Source organism: Pecten maximus, chromosome 9, assembly GCF_902652985.1.
Source record: "Pecten maximus chromosome 9, xPecMax1.1, whole genome shotgun sequence".
In the NCBI taxonomy this organism is placed as follows: domain Eukaryota; kingdom Metazoa; phylum Mollusca; class Bivalvia; order Pectinida; family Pectinidae; genus Pecten; species Pecten maximus.
In genome coordinates, this window is record NC_047023.1 from 23,780,338 (window position 1) to 23,803,462 (window position 23,125).

Consider the following 23,125-nt stretch of genomic DNA (forward strand, 5'->3'; position numbering starts at 1 on the left):
CCCAAAGTTTGTCAAATTGTGGGAGAAGATACTGTTGGCCCAACGTTGGTCCAAGCTTGTGGAAGACCAATCACTATAGAGGAGCATATGGCCACTATTGACATTCAACACTGGTCCAAGTAAAGAATTGACTAAAAACTCAAATGTGTAATACTACAAAGAATACTAACATAATAACGAGACCTTAATTCAAACTCAAAATCTATTAAACGAGGTCAAAATATAAACAAAGATATATATCTTTATGTAGACGTCTGAAAGTTTAAGGAGAGTAAGACTGGGTGACCCAGAAGAGTGAGCGTCTTCCACTCCATCGACTCTACCCGTCATAAAAATCTAGGTCAAATCTGGGTTAAATTAAAATTTTAAATTAGAATTAGGATATTGACGACATAACCACTAGGCATGTAAGCAAACATCAAACAATGCCGACTTCATATCGTAATAAGGATATAGAACAATTCCAATCGAGACAATGTGTTTATAATACACTAAAGTAGGAACGGAGGGGTTCTTGTTGATCGTACACGAGATATTCTGCTGTCAGAATATTCATTGAGGTTTTTGCGCTTAACGAGTCTTCTCGTCTCCTCTGCTAGTCAACAATTGTTTTGGCACCGATCGAGCGAACCTGATAAAACATAATACTGCAGATATATATTATTCTACATAATACTTATATACTATTGTGCATATATATATTATTGGTCGCCATTGATCACTGTCCTACCTGGAATGAAACGAAACGTCGTTCCAGAGAAAGATACTGGATTACCAATCTCCAAACCTGTTACCCTCGGGGTATGAACGAACGTTAAAGACGTCTTCTGGATGTACTCTCCATCTGACCATTATATTTGACTATTCATATAGTTAATTATTCAATTTGTTAAAATTTTCATAATAGACCCTTTTCACACAGTATGTTTTGTTACCTCCCCTTGGTAGAACTCTTTTGCGTTTCGATCGAAAACGAGGCGACCGGTGTTGACTTGTTTGTTGACAAAGATCGAGTCGAAGATTCGCTGTACCGTCTTTGGCAGGTAAGAGTATTTCCGTGAAGAATATCGCACAATTTGGACAAATAGAATAAATTCCTTATTAATTAATGCATTAAAACCATATAAAAGTTTTCTATTTAACATCAGAAGGTAAATAACAAAACAAAAACGATACAATTTGCGTGTTGTCAGAGGGGGCGGGGTTGTTTTTGTAGATGTTATTCAGTAATGTTTTCTCACTGGTTTGGGAAAGGGCCTTTTTGTCTCATTTTGGGAAAGAATATTGGTGAATTGGGAAAGATTTTTTCAGGAGTGAACTGCAAATTTTGGAAATTTGGCTTAAATAAGAAATAATTTCAATTGGGAATGGGGCCCATTAACGGCCCCCAAAAAGCCATAAGAAAAAGCCCTGATCAGACCTTTGACGAAATTATCCAATTTACCTAATTGCTGGTATAGTTGTAGCGATATATAGTGGTAATCACACCTTCACGGCTCAGTGCACAAATACAAAACTCGTCCTATGTCAGTCTCCAAACTAGTAGAGTTGCTAATTCCGCTATGTATATCCCTGACAATACTTAAGTAATCTTTTTTCTGCTATACAGAACGATGGTTTTCCGGACTGGGTGTATCCCGGGCCACTTTAACTATTTATTGTAACATTTTTGTAAAATGCCAATTGATGTACATGTAGGTCGTTTCCATTTTTCTCAGTCAAACCTGTGTAAATATTAAGATCTATGCATTAACATATACATAAATATTTTTCAATAATCCATATCCACAGATATGCTGAAATCCAATGGGAAGCAGTGTTCTGTTTATGGATGCGATAACTTTGCCTTCAAGAAAGATGGAACTAGCACAGGATACATTTTTTTTCAAAGACTGAAAAAGGTTTTGGAACACAGGAAATTAAAGCTGTGCTCGTATTCTTTGATAAATATATGAATGGAGCACATTTCCATTGGACTTATAAGTAAATATTGGACATTAAAACCTGACCAGACACCAAAAGTCTTCTCATGGATAACTGTACATACTCCTAGAAAAAGTCCATTGAAGAGGTCAACAACCATGAATGAGACTACCACTGGAATCGGTTGTGGATGATTCTGAGAATTTGGATGCTTCTGAAGTACATGGATTTGGAGTACGTGGTAAGTTTTTAATACCATGATGATTTTTTTACAGTTTTAGGTAGCACTTTTTTATAAGTGTCGGGTGGGGGTGGGGGCCTGGTTAAAGGGACATCACGGTAAACCAATTTTTATTTTGTATTTTTTCATATTATTGGGTATATCTTTAAAAAAAATATCCTTATGAACAATAACCATTCGAATTTGATGATATATGTATATAAAAAACATCAATTATTAATTATAAAAAGGCTATCACAATTCGTTGATCAATAGTCTGAATATGCAAATTTTGTGACATATACGTTATTATACGATAACACGCATGCGCACAACACACTAAAACACCTGAAAACAAAAATGGCTTCTAATGTGAATCGACTGCGGTTGAAAACGATAACAGCTTCCGCAATGAAGAGAATAATTGGAAAATGGGTCAAACACAATCCTAGAATTAAACTGGGGAAGCAGTACAATACAGTTCAAACATGAAAACAGCAGTAATACGGACGCTGCTCGTATTCTGCTTGATTGCTGGATAGTAGGTCATGACAATCTCGGTAATATTTACACAAACTCGGTAATATTTATACAGTCTGTACCAGTACATCGCTACTGTCACTATATTATATGTACGGTGTTTACACTTATTTACACATAGATATATGTGCCGGAATATATACAGAACGTGTTATTTAACATTTAAACCACTGTATAATATCGTTGTCCAACTAATCCAATTCGCCTTGTAAACTATCGTGTGTTTGGGTTGCCTCGATTTCAAAACAGTTACGTGATGATTTAAAAATAATTTCCGCGCTAAATTTAGAGGGGGATTCCCAACTAAATCAAGTGGTCAAGCTGGACATGCAGATTGACTGTGAACATTGGGACAGCACAGAAACATAACTGGAAAGGAACAAAACACGTTCATTCATTGAAAATTACAACGTTTTTACCGTGATGTCCCTTTAAAGAATGCAGCATTTATTAGGGATCCATAGAGATCTAAACTAGCTTGAATGATAGTAATAATAATAATGTAAAACTTTTATATACCATTTATCACAACCATTAGACCAGTTTTAACCTGTAATCATTGGTCCATTTGCACCAAACAGAAAATTTCTCATATTTCTGAGGAGTATACAGCCAAGCAGCCAATAACGCACTTCACATTCACATGCCCAGCACTATAGTACCACATAGCAATGAAGAGTGAAGTGACTTGCCCTGTCTGGGGCTTGAACCTAGATCCTCTGGTCGGGTTACAAGTCACACTCGCTACCACTGTGCCTCATCCCTCCTAAATTTCCAGTATGGAGTTTACCTAATGTATAGATGGAGTTTAGATTTTTTTAGTTTTAATGATATGAAAATTAAATGTGTAATGAATTAATGCAAACAATATTTATTTTGTTTTAGGAAATTGGAATTCAAGCAGGTCCTGGCACTAGTGATGTAGCTATAGGCTGCCAGACAGATGATGGTGATGTGATAAATGTCTGTGATCATAACCACTCCAGCGACCACATAATTGACCACATTTACAGTTTTCATGCCGATGATGATGGCGAGAATGAAATTGAAAATCTACAGATAGAAATTTAAAAACTGTCAACACAAATAAATGATATGGAAGATCGATTGAATGAATATATAGGGAATGGTTTTTCCGTTGAAAAAAATAAAAATGACCCAAAAGCAAGGCTTTTTTTATACAGGATTTATTTACTGTTCTATGTTTGAGTGCATATTAAAATACTTATCTCCAAAAGCAGAAAACTGTTATTGGTGAGGTAAAGGTGAAAACATTGGTCCAAATAATGATGCTAGACAAAATGAAAAACAACGTCCAACAAGAAAACATTCAATGGGGAAGGATTTTTTGAAGATTCTTGTTAGACTGAAAGTTGGACTTTTTGTTTGCGACATTGCATATAAATTTGGTATATCGCAGTCTCAGTTTTCTAAAATGTTTACTACATGGATAATTTTTTTATATCTTGATCTACCAATGATGTTTCCATTTCCATCACTGGAGCTCGTAAGAAAAAATCTGCCTGATAGTTTTGTTTATGATCCTTAAACACAAATTATCTTAGATTGTACTGAAATTTATGTCACAGACATGGTCATCCTATAAGCACCATAATACATACAAATTTCTTGTTGGCATAAGTCCAAATGGAGTAATTACATTTGTTTCTGATTTGCTGGGAGGTAGAGTGTCAGACAAACAAATAACAAAAGACAGTGGTGCTCTAACATTGTTAGAATGGGGTGATAATGTTATGTGTGATTGAGGGTTTGAAATCCAAGATATTTTTCCCAAAGGTGTAACTCTGAACATTCGACCTTTCAAACTTAATAGGAAACAGCACACAGCCAAGGAGGTAGATGACACAATGAAAATAGCTTGTGAAAGAATTCATGTTGAAAGGGAACTTTCGCATTCTTGATGGTATTATACCTTTAAGCTTGAAACATGTATCAAACCAGAAATTTATATTCATTTCATACTTAACAAATTTTTTACCGCCTTTGGTTCTCCAGGTACTGGTACAGATGATATTTATAACAGAGAATAAGTAACTCTCCATTACCTGTAGTGTATACCTTTTCGTTTGTACAGGTAACTATCAATGAACATTCATGTACATGAAATGAACCGTAAAGATGATGTTCTTTCAGAATTTTGCATATATGGTACATTTTACAATGTACTGGGAGTACAGATATGTTTCATTGTTTCCGAAGCATTTTCAAGTTACATAATATATATTGTTGGTAAATTATTAGGGCATTCCTAATAGCTATGTTGAATTCCAAAATTTTGATCATACACTGTATTTGTTTGCTCATCTGAGAAAATAAAAACTTTCGAATTTTAATTGGTGTTTTTGGTCATTCATGCACCTCACTTTGAAAAAAATATTAAGGTTAAGAGTACCTAAAGCTAGAAATGTACTAAAAGATGTGGGTATAATAATGTAATTATCTTATTGGTCCCCACAACACGTTTTGAATTTTTGTCATTGTAAAATTTTTAAATTACAAGATTATTTTAAGAAATTATGGTAATATTAATTAATAATAAAAATCACTGTGCATTATAATTTAACAATATACAATACTAACTTTGGAAAATTTAATGTAACGGGTAATTAAAATGTTTTACATAAAAAAAGTTATCGTATTAGTGTTAACATGAAAAACTCTTTTCTCGTTTTAATAAACATATATGTAGTTTAACAATTCAAAATATAACACATTGTATTAATTGTATATAATATTTAAAAAAATTATTTTCACTATAGTTTGTCATTACAAGCGGCCTCGGTACAACACATGAAGTCATGAATCACCGGAATTTATCTTCAACCAGGCTTTTGATAACCTGATTATTAAAGCCCTCTGTAGTAATTTTGACAATGAGCAGAATATATTTACTATTCAAACCATGAACAGTTGTCTTAACTATTTAATCACTCGGGGGTGTTTATTTAGAAATAACTTCATTTAACTAAATTAACTGCTTAGAAAGTTGTTTTGAAATGAAATGATTATAAAGATCCATGTTGGTATTTCTAGTAAAGGTCTCTATTTTCCCTTTGATTCTCAATCTTCTTCCTGTCCGTAAGAAGAGGTCATCCCCGCTTTACCCTCCGTGTCTGTCCACGATTTACCTTTAGCCACAGGTCAAAACTTAAACTGTCAATATCATATTATAACCGACATAGGCGCTTTCTAACCGGGATTTCAAAGCAATGGAACGGACACAAGCATATTATTATTTCCGGTAATACTTTCTTGATAATACCGCAATATATTTTTCAGGTCGGGAACTTTCAATTTACGCATGTACTTTCGATATCGGTGTCACGAAGTTGCAATTCAACCCCAGCCTCAGCGTCAACAGTTTTGCCGTCGTTAATGTCAACACCGGTCGCCTCGTTTTCGAATCGGAACTCTCCTGTACTCTCGTTTAGAAAGGCGGTGGGAAACTAGCGTATTGCTGTACTTTTTGGGGCATCCATTCATTGTTGCTCTTTGAGACTCACATTTAGTCGCCTCCCGCCATCATGCAACAGCATCTTGGTCCGAGTTGGTCCGAATCGTCTGTTTCCCGTAGCGTCCTGTAGAGACACTTCGGCATTCGTATTTCTTATATTTTCAGTCTTGATAAATATTTGTAGTAGTTTTTTCACACCACTCTCTATAATTCTAACCATCTAAAACATATTTTTCTAAAGTTTTTCAGACTTTGTACACGGTATTTAATCAATCACTGTAGAGACGATAATGCAATATATTTTATATGAATGCAATGTCGTCCACTAGCAGTATTTTGGGACGAATCGTCTTTGAACTCTTCGATATACTTTCACGTGCGGGGGAATTCAAAATATCTCTGCCGTTGGTCGCATAGCGTTCTAGTGTTGAACATGATGCAGTCACGCTAGTATCCGCCTTCGGCCCACGTTTGCCGAAGGGTTCATTGTGGTTTCTCCAGTTACTAAAACATTATTCTTATTGTATTTTATTGTATTTCCAGTACTTCTTATATATATTATGTGATTTTTTTGTGATTTGATAAAGGGGCGGATTGCCTCGAAAATTTAACAAACCTTATTGTTTACACTGTTGGAATTACTTCTTTGCCCCATATTTTATTTGCCTTATATATTATTGTACATACATATTATTGTACTTATATATCATTGTACCTATATATTGTTGTACGTATATACTTTTTTTTACCTATACATTGTTGTGTCTACATGTATATATTATTGAACCTATATATTTTGGTACGTATGTATGACTGGACCTATACAATAGTGTACCAATTTATTATATCATTGTACCTATATATTTTTGTAAGCATGTATTATTGGACCTATATATTATTATTAGTTTATTGTACCTATATTTTGTAAGATAAACAAATAAATCAAATACATTAATACAAACAAGTATTAAGTATGTAAGTTAATACATATCCTAATACAAATATCCCCCTAACATTATAACACAGCTCCAGTATTGCGTAATTGTAGCAAATAATAGCATTACAACCTACACTTCACTGTCGACCACCTTCGCGGCCAGCAGCTTACACGTACTTGAGTTTGTGCGACAGACATGGCATGGGGCTAAACACAGGTGTATTACAATGTAGATTGTTTATGATATAATATGTACAGAAAGGTAAGGAACTTCATCAGTTTGCCAAATTCGGTAATTTCATTCAAACTGTCTCCAAAATTTCATCTAGCAATATTCCCAACAATGATCATTTTTATGAAGAGTAGAGACATCAACGTTTAAATAACCCCAAGAATTCCATCAAAATAGTCTATTTAATTCACAAGCAGTCTCGTAACTTCAAATATGGACGGTTTTCTTTGAACTGGATACGATTGAAAGAAATGGTGTAGTCAATCATTAGGTAAAAACACAATTAATATGTACTTGTTCATGCATCGCTACAAGTCTCCTCTCGTCTTCCTCTGTGATGTTTCCTCGCCGATAGATATATCGACCACTTCAAAGTGGTCTACTGTAGCCCAGATATATTTATCAGTTTCATTTCCGGTACTTGTTTCTGACATTATCTCAAGGTCATGGTCGAATGTCCACTTCTTCATTCATGTTTGTTCATCTGTTGTTGATCATTGTTTGAATACGAATCCTTCCTTCTTCGCTTCCTTGTGATCTGTCTGATAGAGACTATTCTCGTATATCCAATCTCCTCGGGTATTCCCTCCACACCCCGAACTCCTCCGGTGTACCCGTACCCCAAATCCCCTGGGGTGTTCCCCCATACTCCATCCCTTCGAGTATTGTCTCTACACACCCAATGTCGTCAGATGTCCCCCGTCCCCCCAATCCACTCGAGTATTCCCTCTACACACCCAATGTCGTCAGATGTCCCCCGTCCCCCCAATCCACTCGGGTATTCCCTCCGCATTCCCAATCCCTCGGGCGTTCCCCCAATCCCGTCGGTTATATTCCCGCACCCCAAATCTCGTCAGGTGCCCCAGGTACCCAAATTACCTCGGTTGTTCCTCCGTACCCTCGAACTCCTCGGGTGTTCTCGCGTACTCCCGAACTCTTCAGGTGTTCCCTCCGCACCTCAATGTTCTCGAGTGTTCTCTCCGTATCTTTAATCTCCTTTGGGATTCCCCCCGTACCCTCAATCTCCTCATGTGTTCGCCCTTACCCCCATCTTCCTCTTGTGTTCCCGCCGCACCAATAATACATAATATTTACGTCTCAAGCAGGTATACAATATAACCACGTAATATATTTTCACAATAAATACGAGGCACTTGTTTTCATGCCATACGTGTACTGATACTTCCAAGTACCCGTATGATAATGTTTCCTATAGTAAATGGAATTGAGAAATTCAAGCCTGACTATACTTATGACTAAACAAACATGATACCGATTTGTTCAGAAAAAAACGGGGTATTTAGCGTGCTTCTTTTATTCAATAACAATTACTTGTATGGATTTGGTGTAAGGAAGCACGAGCTGGTTATAGTTTTGATTTCACATTATGTACGGCGGACGTTTTATCGTGAGGATATCTGCTCATGCAGACAGTACTAGGGCAGATCGATATGGAGTCATTTAGGTTTGGTATTGACTTTTACCATTGATCTGCACCCAACCTCATTCTATTTTGACGTTTAGGTCTATGACAACCTTCTTCGAGTAATAATATTTATTGTTATGAAGTTGCCTAGAAACTGTTAATGAATGGACATTGCTGCACTGGAATCTATATAATTTTCAGAATAAGACAAATGAGTTTCTCCGAAGCCAAAATATTATTTTTTCATATGTTTTATTTAAGTTTTATGGATTAGAGGTATCGCAAAGTTTACCTATGTGATATATTCCAGCCAAATACATGGGATTTTTAACAAGAACGCATGCACTAAACATGTGCCATGAAAGTCAATACGTGTTATCTGAATTTGTTTTATCCGAATTCGTTTATGCAAGATAGCTTTTTAGTAACAATTAAGACAGTGATCTTGTTTTAACGAGATAAAGAATTCATATGACACGAATAGGCTTCCGTATTATCCTGGTGAAAATAACCCTATATTTATTCTATAATCGGGTGTCTGCATACGCAGAGTTGTTAAGACTAACGCAGGTAATATATGTAACACAGGTTTAACTATACAACGTAAGATATAGCCAATATATTCCTTACTCACATACACTTTCTTATCTTAATTTCTTTGGTGGTTGTGTATTGAACTTTAAAAGGCTTATAGGATGGTACTAAGCATACAGACTATTCTTTCGGACTAGAAATCACTACTTATACTATTTGTGTAGTTATTTCTTCGACGTAAATTGATATCGATCAATTATGAACCTTTGGTGAGGTCAATATGGTAGAATCAATGTATAAGCGAGGGTGAAGCTCGAAGGTAGGTATGATACCATATTAACCGAATCAAATGTTCCTAAATCATTGATATGATACTTGTTACATAAGGGTCGAATTGCATCATTTTTGTCTTAATAACTGGAAATTTTCATTTGAAGCATTGTAACGTCACAATGATTATGACGTCATAAACGCAATAAAATTGACTCCGCCTTTCCAAAAAATTAAACATCATGTTGATATTTTAACGACATTCAGAACACACCTGTACCAGACCAGACATCACGCGTTGAGTTATCAATCTTTCAAAATACATGCATACGGAACCTTAGATTAGGGACTTGGCACGAATCCAGATGTACGTATACAGATGTAATTTAAAAGTTTTAACTACATACTAACAGTGCATTACACATTCTCTGCTTTCCCTGTTTGTTTAAGCTCAGATCCCGTTTACTTTATTCGTAACATAAACCTATACATAATATATAAGTGGATACCGTCCCAGCTAATCTAACCACCCCTAGTGTATTACCTATGATCCTAATCACTCTTCGTTATTATCCTAACTCAAGACTGAAGCAAAAAGACTTCCCGCATTGAACCTTAGGGTCGTTGTCGCTTAGCTTTAAGGTTACCGATATCTGACCAAGTATAATCTGTTTGGCGTTAAAAGACGCATGGAACTGTAAAATGGGCATCAATTAAAATATATTGGCAAGCTCAGTTAAGCCGTGTTTCCACGTTGAGAAGCAGTGGCTATGTGTACAATACATATCGAAGGGCGAGAACCGTTGACGTTGATTGATCTATCGATAGGTCTAATACACACGTTAGGCTGATCCAACTTTGTCGCTAAACAAAACAAAACACGAAAATCGCATTATAGATATAGGACGTATCCTGGGTACAGGATTCAGATCGTCGTCAGTATACTGATTAGTAAGTAATGATGTAGACAGAGAAGTACATACTTGAATTTGAGCACCAGGAATTCTCCATTGGGATTTATACAACATTTAAAACGTGTTGCCAGGTAAGTAATACTCATACGTTTGGTCGCTTACTGCATATTCAGGGGTTGTATATTAAATTTCACATCAATACACTGAATTCCATGGTTTTACATATGGTTATATATATTGACTTCTTGGTAACATTTACATACACGTTTTTAGTCAAGTTGAAATTGTAGTAATTTACCAGGAATATGTACTGAAAATATCTAAACTACACATAACATAACATGTACATGTATATAGACGAATTACGTTTATGTGAATTTAAAAAGACACAATGGCCAGTCTAACAAAATCGAAAGTATTTGCGATTCGAAAAAGTTGGTCTGCAATCACTGCTCTACCGTTCTGGCCTTTAAAGATAGCACCTCTCCTCAAGCAATGACACGCCTAGTGTGTTCAGTATAACTCTGTGATATGGCGTCTATTGTATTATTTATTTAAATGTCAAGACATCTAGTCATGGGGTGTAAACATCGGCGGATATTGTCGCGTCTTTATCTCAGTGTAATCTGGAATGTGTACATGAACACCCCACCGAGGCGTACTGACTATAATCAGCTGATATTATGAGTGGCTCTGGGATATCTCATGGTGACGTGTTTGTTCACTTGGACTTTAAATCTCACTTTTCAAAGTATATCCCTAGGAAAATATGAATTTGAAACATACATTAATTTGAAATGAAATTGGTCGATATAACAAGAGGCACAAGGGGCCTGCATCGGTCACATGGATGTTTCAGTGAACACTGAAAAACACTAGCAGCAATTTAAAGGATTTATCTTTATTTCCCCTATTGAGCACCACCATTTCTGCCCTTGGGACATTAATCACCATTTATGCAAAATTTGTTTCGCTTCCTCAAGGCCGTTTCTCAAACATTTTGTCAAAATCCATTTGGTTCTTTTTCAGGACTTACCTCTATTTTTTCTACTGGGCCTCACCCCTCCTGTGTCCGATGGACCAGGGTTACCATTTATCCATACATTGTATTTGGTCACCTTCAAGGATGCTTCTGCACAAATTTGGTCAAAACCCATTTAGTGATTCGTGATAGACGATTTAAAGGAATTACATTTGTACCACTTTTTCGTGTATTGGGTTGTTTTTCTACTGTACCCCTCTCCAACCCTCGCCCAGGATGCATTTTACTAAATTTTGGATACTGAAACACTTTTTTTTCATAGATAATGTTGTGGAAATTTATTCATGGAGCAAATTTGATCCAACCTTCAATCACAGTATATAAGATATGTTGATTAGATATCATTTATCTTTTTTATTTATTTGATATCATATAAAGAGAAGCATATAATTTTCGAATTCATTTAAGGAAACATAATATATGAGATTTTTTACTTATATAATTATACAAGATCACGTAAGATATCTTATAAAAAAATCTAATAAATAATGACTATCCGGTTTGCACTTTGCAATACAGTTACAAAATATTATTAAATGTATTAAATTTCAATTGAAATATATATGATATTCCACACGCCATGTTTCGTCACGACTGAAGACGCGTGCCCATTGCCACTCGATACACGTAAAACGCTTGTATAACACAAGCGGCTCGTAGAAGACAATGCGGATAACAATAGCCAGTTTACTTTAATCTAGAACCTCAGACTATTAATTACTAACAGATTAGCAATACACAAGCGTTAGCGTACACCGTGTAATACCTATAATACCACAGGTTGATATAAAGCCAGCGTAAATTTATCATGCCAAACCAAAATGTATTCGATCCACACAATAAATATAAATACTTGCAATATTAGGATTTTCTCATTTTGACTATACAATTAAAGGTAGGAATATTATTAAAACAGTATTTTTATTTCTTTCAGTTTTGGAAGAAGTCATGTCGGTAATACGATCTTCAGTGCGGACCCCTCATCCGAAGATGCCTTGGGGCACGATCATTAAGCCCGAGTTTGAGATGGGCCACCAGAAAATGACTGGCTACGAGATTGATCAGACGGTAGAAAGATTATATAAAGTACAGGCAGTGAAAGAGAGGGTTTACGAAAGGCCGGGCCCTAAACTTCCTCCAGAGGAGGCAAACGAAATCGTAAGTGCTCCTATATTTACCTTAATTCTAACTCGATAAAACGATGTAGTAATGTCTGTTTTCGTTAAGTGTTGAAATCATTATACAGTAATGTCTGTTTTCGTTAAGTGTTGAAATCATTATACAGTAACGTCTATTTTCGTTAAGTGTTGAAGTCATTATGTAGTAATGTCTGTTTTCGTTAAGTGTTGAAATCATTATACAAATGTACAGTAATGTCTGTTTTCGTTAAGTGTTGAAATCATTAGACAGTAACGTCTATTTTCGTTAAGTGTTGAAGTCATTATGTAGTAATGTCTATTTTCGTTAAGTGTTGAAATCATTATACAGTAATGTCTGTTTTTTGTTAAGTGTTGAAGTCATTATGTAGTATTGTCTGTTTTTGTTAAGTGTTGAAGTCATTATACAGTAATGTCTGTTTTTTGTTAAGTGTTGAAGTCATTATACAGTAACGTCTGTTTTTTGTTAAGTGTTGAAGTCTGTTATCTTGTGACTCTTAGAAGAAAAAAATACTATATTGCATACATTTCTATTGCATAGACATTAGAAAGCGCGACATGTATTCTTCAAAGATGTCCATGGAACATGGCACAGCGTTGAAATGTTTCTTATGTACATAGGTATACATTGTGTGAATATTAGTACAATTGAACCTCGTTATCTCGAAAAAAAAAATCAGATGAGTCTGTGAGCTATCTATTAGGGTTCGAGATAATGGATTGATACTGTACTGTATGTTATATTTTTTAGCACAACCATATACGTTTCGGTGATTAAATTGACAATGTGAAAGCAAACAGAAACATCACAGACAAATTCCCAAACAGGTTGTACTACTTGAAATATCTGAAACTATTCAAAATACACCATAATGATTATCAATGTTAATTATTTTCTAGTTTACAAGACTAAGTACTGTGCCAGAGCGTACCCAAGTCCCAGATAGCGATCGTCGGGTTATTAAATCAATGAACTCTTCAATGGGCGTAGTCAGTTCTTATGCATGGAAGGGCTACAACTGACCTGCGCTGTATTACTGAACAACGCATTATCTGCCATACGAAATGTCATCAGGACAGTGCCATCCCGTCAAAGTAACAGAGGAAGTTATTTTGATACCGTTCTTCTTAACATGTCGTGTTCAATCTCAAAATTCATAATTTACGATTATGCAGCCGACTGCCGAAGGTTGTCTACAATTTAACGTCAACGATCTGTTAGGGATCTTTGAATAATTTAAACCAAATGAAATTGATACTGGTTGTGTGTATGATGATAAATATTGTTTGATAACCAAATGACTTAATCTTTACTTGGGCAGGCTTTTACTGCTAAAGGAAAGGACATCCGACTGAGCTTTTGTTGGTGATTTGGAAAACATTGATATGATGTATATTTAATATATGCTAGCCTGTGTGTAATGCTTCCAATGTGACAGGTACGTTTTATGGATTAAAATATGTCAGGACTTGAAATGGTCTAAAATTTGAATGGTACATTTGTGTTGTACAACATATTAGCTCACTATTGATGCCAAATATTACTTGATTTGTAGTCGAACAAGGAATTAAAATCAATATTTGTATCAAACATTTTTAAAACTGTCTTGTCTTCTTCAATTGACTTTTTAGAATACTATTTCCACGAATGACTTCGCGTATTTAAAAGAAACCAAAACTGCCTACCAATATCAGCATTTCAATTTTGTCTGTGTTATAATGTGATAGATTTAAAAGCAGATAAGTAGGAATGACCGACACTTTCTTAAACACTTTTGAAGTTCAATTAAAAAATATGCCGTTAACAGTATTTATAAGTTTGCTAATAATATATCTTCGAGAGCTACCAGGAACGACATATATAGTCTGGCTGACAGTCGCACACGATATTAGTAGCCTCATTTAATTTGGGTCTAAAATATCTAACTCACAGTTTATTCAGAGGTGCTTGGATCCTTTGTGTCTTTTATACAATCATTTGCGACATAGCACGAGGACACCGCTGGTTGACTTTTAAGTCCTCGAGGTTTATCGAAACCTGCTTGGCTTGTCAATTTATAATTCATTTGAATAGTGATACATGTACTTATAATTTTGAAATCAAATACTGTAAATTGTATCAAATCTAATACTTTGAATTATAAAATTTATTGAATTATAGATCTGTTGTACCTCCCGATGCAGAATTTAACATTTCTTTTGTCCGTTTTACATCGCTGATAAGTCCTAGAAGGACGAAACAGCTGTACGATATCCCTAACTCCACTGGCGAGTCCTAGAAGGACGAAACAGCTGTATGATATCCCTAACTCCACTGACGAGTCCTAGAAGAACGAAACAGATGTACAATATCCCTATCATTACTGACGAGTCCTAGAAGGACGGAACAGCTGTACGATATCCCTATAATCACTGACGAGTCCTAGAAGGACGAAACAGTTGTATGGTAATGTCTAATTCGTTTTGGCTCTACTGGGTCTAACACTTAAATGGTCTGAAAGGTGTTAGTATCTTGTGTGCCTTTTGTACAACCCTTTAATGAGAATTGGTCCATCTATTAAATCATAGTTTACTTTACTCGTTATCAACTTTCACAACTCTTTTGTATTTGAAAATTATACATTTGTATTACTGACATGTAATAATTATATTCCTGACTTGGCATAATTATATTACTGAATGGCATTAAACTTCACTTACACCCTCATTTGTTCTTATCTGTTAATGAGGTTACTATAAGTAATTTAATGCAGAAGCAGCTATAGCATGGTCATTTCGTCACAATTTATAGATTAAACATACGTAGTAAATGAGTGTCGCATATCTATCTTATCTTCATTATCGTTTTACTAAACATCAGTTAGGATTCAGTACCACACCTAGTATGAAATCCAGAAGAAACTATAACACATGAGTAACACGTATTAACATTTACCTGTTTTACTGTTGTCATCTAAATTATTGAGATACTTGTACAAACGACAAACAAATACGGTAACCAATAGCTTAAATGTCAATGTTGATCAATTACTGAAAAATATATCGCTTAGTTTAAAGTCTGTTCGTTTCGCTACTGAACGAATATAACTGCAACATATTACTGTTGAACTTTGAAAACAAATCCCTCAAAATACGATGACATTTTCTGGTCTTTTATTTCACTAAATTTCAAGTCATGATTTTTCTGTTATTTTATTTCACTAACATTTACTTTACTATTTCATACTAAAATGAGGAATCAATAGGACCAAAATAATATCAGTTGAGTATGATTTAAGAAAAAAAAAATCATAATTCAAAGCATGACAAGAAAACATCAGACATAATGATATTTAGTTCTTACAAAACTTATAAAACAACCATTTATGTAGGTAAAAGCCATATCACACATACGGGTGTATATATATACAAAATTGGACAAATATCATAACAAAAACAAATCAATATATCTTACAACGAATAAACCCACGATATTTATACAAAATGCACCAAACACTATCGTTTGTTCAAAGTCAAATGCCGACGTTTACACGATCCATGATCCCTTCGAACATTGACAGAAGCGGGAGATCCTCAGCGGGAGAAAGCGGGTGGCCGGGAGGGAGCCGTTCTTTGGACGCTCACCGAATTCTACCATTATTGGCGTGAAAAACGAATCATCCTCACCGCACGTTATCACAGGCCCACAGTTGCTGCAGCTGTAATATATAGATATCCAATAGTCAATGATGATTGATACCCTACCTGTACCCGGCGTTAGGATCAAAACAGAATATGGCACTGTGAAATAAATACATCATTATACCTGCAGATAATGTGCATGTCGTACAACATCAATTGTCAAATAGATCAATTCCTAGGGTAACATGTCACAATGTTTTCTACGGATACTAGATTACGTTACATCCCTATCAACAGATACATCCACGTAGGTGTGTAAAAATATAGCGACAGGAATTGACCACGACATACTGAGCGATACACACCACAACGGGAATTGATATTTACCGTATGTTTTGCCTGGTCACCATTTGCATACACCATAATTAAATGGCTTTTGACTTCTGATACATCTGTATGTAGCATCTTAAACATGACATATATATATATATATATATATTTGTTTGTTTGTGGTTCTTTTTCACGCGTTAAAATCAACATTCCAGTGAACACTAAACAATGTCTTGTAACCAAAGATGTTCATTGAAGTAATCTACACATAATACATTATTCATCTCTAGATCACACATGCCTTTAGATCTACCATTAATCATTTTAAACACGGCTTTCAGCACAGTGATGATCAATCTAGATTTCTTTTCTTATGTTAGTGATCTCTAGTGACATGTTAACGTGACAATGCACAGGTGATCAGATCCAGGGTCGTAGTTTATATTTCAAAGTCATTTTATTTCTCTTTGTACATGATATTGCATAGAGATAACATATTTACAATATAATATACATAATCATTGTATTGTTAGTAGTCGATAAACAGAACTATTTCATAATACATGTATTACATTTACATTTGTATTAAGGAGGACAAATTATGCAATTAATTCTATAAAAGCACACATTTTCATTAGTGTTTTAATATTAGTTGAATTCATCAGTTCATTAAACTTAAAAATATTTGGTCTTAAATAACTTATAATAATAATATTTCTCTCTCTATATCTCTCTCTATATATAATTCTATGAACATACAATGTTGTACATTCAATAAATAATGAAATTCATCACCAATTTGTTGACTTTTACAATATGGACATGTTCTTTCATTATACTCGATCTGGTGCCATCTGCCAATTTCAACAATATGAATATTTGTACGAAATTTACAAAAAGTGACGCTATCTTTATCAGTTAAAGTATCTAAATAATTTTCAAAATAACAGTTATCCTTAAAAATTCTACAACATATACATGTAGCTTTTGATGATTTGGTTTGTTTGGTTTTGTTTAACGTCCTATTAACAGCCAGGGTCATTTAAGACGTGCCAGGTTTTAAAGGTGGAGGAAAGCCGGGGTACCTTGAGAAAAACCACCGGCCTACGGTCAGTACCTGGCAACTGCCCTACGTAGGTTTCGAACTAGCAACCCAGAGGTGGAGGGCTAGTGTTAAAGTGTCGGGACACCTTAACCACTCGGCCTCCGCGGCCCTTTCGATGAATAGTGTTCCTCACTATCTCATTTTTGTAAGTGTTTGTCATACAGTCTTAGCTTAATAACATGTTTAAGCCATACCGGATAACATTCAGAAGAATATTAGATATTCCATCAGCAACTCATCCCATATTCGTTTAAATTACGTTTAACAAAACTTAGATATGGAACAGGTTTATCATAGAATTGATGACAATAACAAAGAAGCATAAATATGCAAGTCAGTTTCTAATTAAGCACTGATAGTTTTCAGAACTGAAAGATATCTTTGGTCATGAACTCTTCAAGATCGTTTAAGTACAGAATAAATAAAAATGGAGATATATTTCACTCTTGTCTCAAACCCCATTCACATTGGAAATAGCCAGAAAACTCGCCATTAAAACATTTAATGCTTTGGTACATATTAAGAATTATCTAAAACATTTTTACATTAATTCCACTCATTAACATTTTGTTTCAACGACCTTTTTGCCTCACTCTATCGAAGACTTTTTCAAAGTCAACAAATGTGCAATATAACTTGCTTTTCCTCATTTGTGTCAAATTAATCAAAAAGTAAAAGAAAAATATCATCTCGAACAATTGTTTACGGAACCCTGACTGGTTTTCACATATAAAGCTGATATCCTAGGAATATTTATGTAGCATTTGATTTAGTTTACTAGTAAACAACTTCCCATACAACTGACGATTGTAATCGGCCTATGATTTTTAGGTTCCGTTGGAAAGCTTGTAAGCCATTTTGTTGGAAACTTGTCACTATTAAAAATGAAATTCAATTATTTTTTTATAAACAAATCGGTAATTTTCACAAATGAATGTTTGATATATTAATACATGTATATAATAGTAACTAGAACTTTCCTTTGAGTGCTTTAAGACAAACCGATTGATTAATAGCCAAGCGTTGAAAGTTATTAACTTCGTTGTAACATATTTCGTAACAACACATGTCCCCATTTAATGTGTTTCTCTTTTGTTTCGAGGAAAACAATTCTTATTTATTTTATCGAGAGTAACAAGGAAGTGTTCAAAGTGGAAGAAAATGCTCCTATGAAGTTTGGTTTCAGCAACGCCATGCTACACTGGTATTGCTGCACACGTCCTTAGTTCGTGTTTATATCAAGCACATGTCCATTAAATTATGGCATATTTTTCAAAAATGGAACAAAGTTTAAATGCAGTATGATAAATAGTGTCCTTAATTTAAAGAAATTCCTAACCTTAGAGTTTTCCAATGCAGAATTAAAGGTTCCTTAACTTAGTTCTTCAACAAAATTCTGTAATGCTTTCTAATTGGTAAGTTTAGGATTTTCCTTTAGTTAAATAACCTTGATGAGACCGGTGCCTGACGGTATAACTACAATAAATGGCTGAAAATCTGAGGTAGTTAATATGATTATGATAGATAGTCTTATTTCTATGTTCTTAACAAACATCTGTAGTCTACAATGGCCGACCAAAAGATCCACACATACATGTATTCAAAAAGAGAAACGCGTACACAAAGATTAATATCAAATCTGTTAGGACAAGTCACCAGAGCCAACACTACCTGTTTCGTCTTAAATATAAAGTACATGGTATACTGTGTAGATCATGAATAGAGTTTTGAATACTTACGAGCAGATGCCTTGGAAGATGATTTGGTATTTATTGCGAGTCTGTACCACATCATAAACCGTGTTGTTGTAATTAACCTTCCATACTCGATCTGCCACCCATTGTCTGTAACAAATACAAAATATCGAAATAAAAAGAATCGCACGTAGCTATATACAGACCCAACAAACGTATCATAGACATATGTGTGCAACCTACAAATCAATTCATGCAAAACAAATAACAAAATCATTTATTTCTCAAAATTAACCTTAACATGGCATTTTCATAAAACAATACTTGTCGTGAAATAGGGAAGAAAACAGGGCACTAAATGATCTAATAATGTACCACGTTTGGATAAAGTTTTACTTATACCGTTTTCAGCAAAGATCTATCAAACCTTTAAAAGTGAAATGTTTACTTTTCCTCAAAGGCGAAACAATAAAACTACACAACCGCTCAACATTACGCGAGAAAACAACAACCAAAATGACAGACTATGAAAGAAAACATGCTTCACTTGGTAGTACAATACCTCAAAAGACTTTTACTATCCATGTAATGGTGATATCTTCTGTGACACGTGGTTTAAATTACCTTGTAACATTTCACGGTTATGGTATACGTACGTTTGACAACAAGAAGGACATGTGCGCCTTTTCGACCGCTCGGGACATTCTTCTTCTTCCTTCCCTCTCCTGTTTCTGGGATTCTTGACTTTTCCTGTTCCTGGACTGAAGCGGAAGGTGCGATCTTTGTCTTTGATGGTTGCTAACATCATCGAACCCATGTCCTCCTTCAGCCCTTTAATTTCATCTTTAGACATAAAAAGCCCCTGGTATCCACTCAAGTCATACCTATCGCTACTGTAATGACCATTGTCGCCAGGGAATATGGCAAAAGAAACGGCAAGTACAAAAATTACACCTTGCATCGTAATTTCTAAAAAAAAAGCGCAATGGTTTAAAATGTGTTTTATAAGTGTACTGTTTTCCCCATTAATGACAAAAATGGTAGTTTGCTGCCGTTAGAAGCGAATTGCATATGCGTCTGATGGATACGAAACACTAGTTTTATACCGATTATAGGATTCAAACAGTTTTGTCAATCAGGATTTTATTTCTGCTTTTGCTAGAGTTCAAGGGTGGCTTACACTCAGCGTTTTGATATGCGTTTGATCATCCGACTGTTGTGATAACCAAATCAATCCCGCAGTTCCTGGACATCACCTGTACAGGTCGATCGGAGTGAGGGGGTCTGGGCTGAAGTAAGTCAGGTAAGTACCTATACATCACGATTGTAATCTCCTTTGTCAAAATTTATCTCCGAGTAAGACCAACACTAGCCAGACAAGGACGGCTCAAGCGCTGTCATTATGCGCAGCTCCTCTAATGCCTAAATTCGTCTGATTCCTTTTATTGATTTGGTACAGTGAAGACAGTAAACGAAATAAACCTAATGACACTGTGCTCTTGGCGTATACATGTACATTGTATATCGAATAATTTTCTATACCTAAAAATGAACATTTACAATAGTCTATCAGATATTAGGGCAAAATCGAAATTAAATCTCGATAAATAAAAATTGTTCAATAAGATAAACTGTTCTGAACAATACAATATATGAAGGAAAATGATGGAAAACGTGCGTAATATAAGTTATGATGAACCAGATATGCTTACATTGTTATCGTTACCAACAATTAATTCTACCTTAATCGAATGATAATTAAGATATCTCGGCTTGTGACAATTCTTTTTTCACATTCTTGCTAACAAATGAAGGGTCTGATTCAGATATCATATGTATGATGCCCTAGCCTGTTGTTCCGGAACCTTTGATACTATCCAACCCACTGATCGCCAGTTATAATATAGTTACCGTACAAAATTTCAACAAGGCAAGCCGAGTGTTTTTTTTTTTTTTTTTTTTTAACATAGATCAATACTGATCCAGTATTTAATCATACAAGTTGGATATTGGATATACAGTGGTTATATGTCTGTTCCGTGGTACATGTATCTTAACCCTCGTGTAAGAGTTTGGCTGGCCAGCACGACTGCACGGAACTGACACATGTAACATTCCATTCTCCTAATTAATATTGTGCGTGCAATTTTACAATGGGTATGAATTGGACCGATGTAACAAAGTCATGATTTCCTATAACCCTAGCTAAATTACACGTTACAAGCAAGTGAACAGAGTACAGATTCATGATTGTCTATACAGTGGCGTAGGAAGCGGGGGGGGGGGGGGGGGCAATTGCCCCCCCACTTTTTTCAGGGGGGGGGGGGGGGGGGGGGCGCAAACATATCTTTTTGCCCCCCCCCCCCCCCCCCCCCCCCCCCACTTTTTGACATCCAAAATCTAAAAAAAGGGGATAAAACGCGAATTTATATATTCATTTCGATAAATATCTGTATATTTCCAAACCGATAATGTTTTCTTGAAGGCAACGATAAAAACTTTATCTTGTACATCCGGAACATTCCGACTTTTATACTAGTATATCAATCCTCAGACCTGTGCAACAGCCTGGTAAGTCAATATTTATATCTTTATAAGAAATTTTGCTCAACTTCATCACATAGATTCAATAAGTTGATGATAATTTGTGAAGTTAATTGAGTTCATAATGAGAAAAAAGACAGAAACACAACATGAAGAAGAATGCGCGGTTTTAACGTGAATAGAGTGATACTTATTACCGACAAGTACGAGGAAATACCAAAAAAAATCGACTCGCGCCTACGGTGCTCGCTTTATCACTTAATTACTGACCCCCCTTTCGATTGCAGATCTACAGGGGGGCTTCGCCACCCTGGGACCCGCTGGGCGGCCCCCAGACCTCTCGCAAAAAGGAAAAAAAATCATCTCGCGCCTACAATATTCATTTTCCGCGGAGGGCTTAGACCCCCTTGACCCCATATCAGGGCGCTGCCCTGGACCCGCTGGGCGGCCCCTCGGACCCCGCAATCCATGAAAGTGATACGAGAACTGCAGTGGCGTAGGAAGTCGTCAAAAAGTGGGGGGGGCAAAATTTTTTTTAACCTTAAATTTTACACACTAAACAAATCGTATGCCATCTCCGCAAAATTAGCCAATAATTATCATTTCAACATCCCATGATAGTTTTGATAATTTATGTAGTACAAAATAAGTTATTTACGCAAATCAGAATATATATATTAAATATAGCAAAACATGATTCACCAGGCCCGGCCAGGGCGGGGGGATCTAGTAATTTAGTAATAATGCGAGCGCCGTAGGCGCGAGCCAATTTTTTTTTTTGCGGGGTCCGAGGAGCCGCCCAGCGGGTCCAGGGCAGCGCCCTGATATGGGGTCAAGGGGGTCTAAGCCCTCCGCAGAAAATTAATATAGTACATTTCCAATAATTTGGGATCAGGCGCGGATCCAGGAGTTTTCGAAAGGGTGGTCCAGTAATTAAGTGATCATGCGAGCGCCGTAGGCGCGAGACGATTTTTTTTCCTTTTTGCGAGAGGTCTGGGGGCCGCCCAGCGGGTCCCAGGGTGGCGAAGCCCCCCTGTAGATCTGCAATCGAAAGGGGGGTCAGTAATTTAGTGATAAAGCGATTTTTTTTTTGCGTTAAATTCGCGTTTTATCCCCTTTTTTTAGATTTTGGATGTCAAAAAGTGGGGGGGCAAAAAGATA

The 23,125-nt window shown here is 35.7% G+C and overlaps 2 protein-coding genes and 1 long non-coding RNA gene across 3 annotated transcripts; 2 read left to right on the forward strand and 1 right to left on the reverse strand.

Annotated features, from left to right (window-relative positions):
- Positions 1–905: 905 nt before the first annotated feature.
- Positions 906–5,037, forward strand: LOC117334279. The gene is made up of 3 exons (XR_004534068.1): positions 906–1,043; positions 1,792–2,164; positions 3,569–5,037. It is a non-coding gene; the product is annotated as an uncharacterized LOC117334279 (long non-coding RNA).
- A 5,333-nt stretch (positions 5,038–10,370) lies between these two features.
- LOC117334280 lies at positions 10,371–14,365 on the forward strand. The gene is made up of 3 exons (XM_033893802.1): positions 10,371–10,602; positions 12,448–12,671; positions 13,571–14,365. The coding sequence occupies exons 2-3, from the start codon at positions 12,462–12,464 to the stop codon at positions 13,691–13,693; spliced, it is 333 nt and encodes a 110-aa protein (XP_033749693.1). The 5' UTR covers positions 10,371–10,602; positions 12,448–12,461; the 3' UTR covers positions 13,694–14,365.
- Positions 14,366–15,876: 1,511 nt separating this feature from the next.
- Positions 15,877–21,642, reverse strand: LOC117334282. The gene is made up of 3 exons (XM_033893803.1): positions 20,077–21,642; positions 19,466–19,570; positions 15,877–16,368 (listed from the first exon to the last, which is right to left on the reverse strand). The coding sequence occupies exons 1-3, from the start codon at positions 20,379–20,381 to the stop codon at positions 16,197–16,199; spliced, it is 582 nt and encodes a 193-aa protein (XP_033749694.1). The 5' UTR covers positions 20,382–21,642; the 3' UTR covers positions 15,877–16,196.
- Between the last annotated feature and the right edge of the window lie 1,483 nt (positions 21,643–23,125).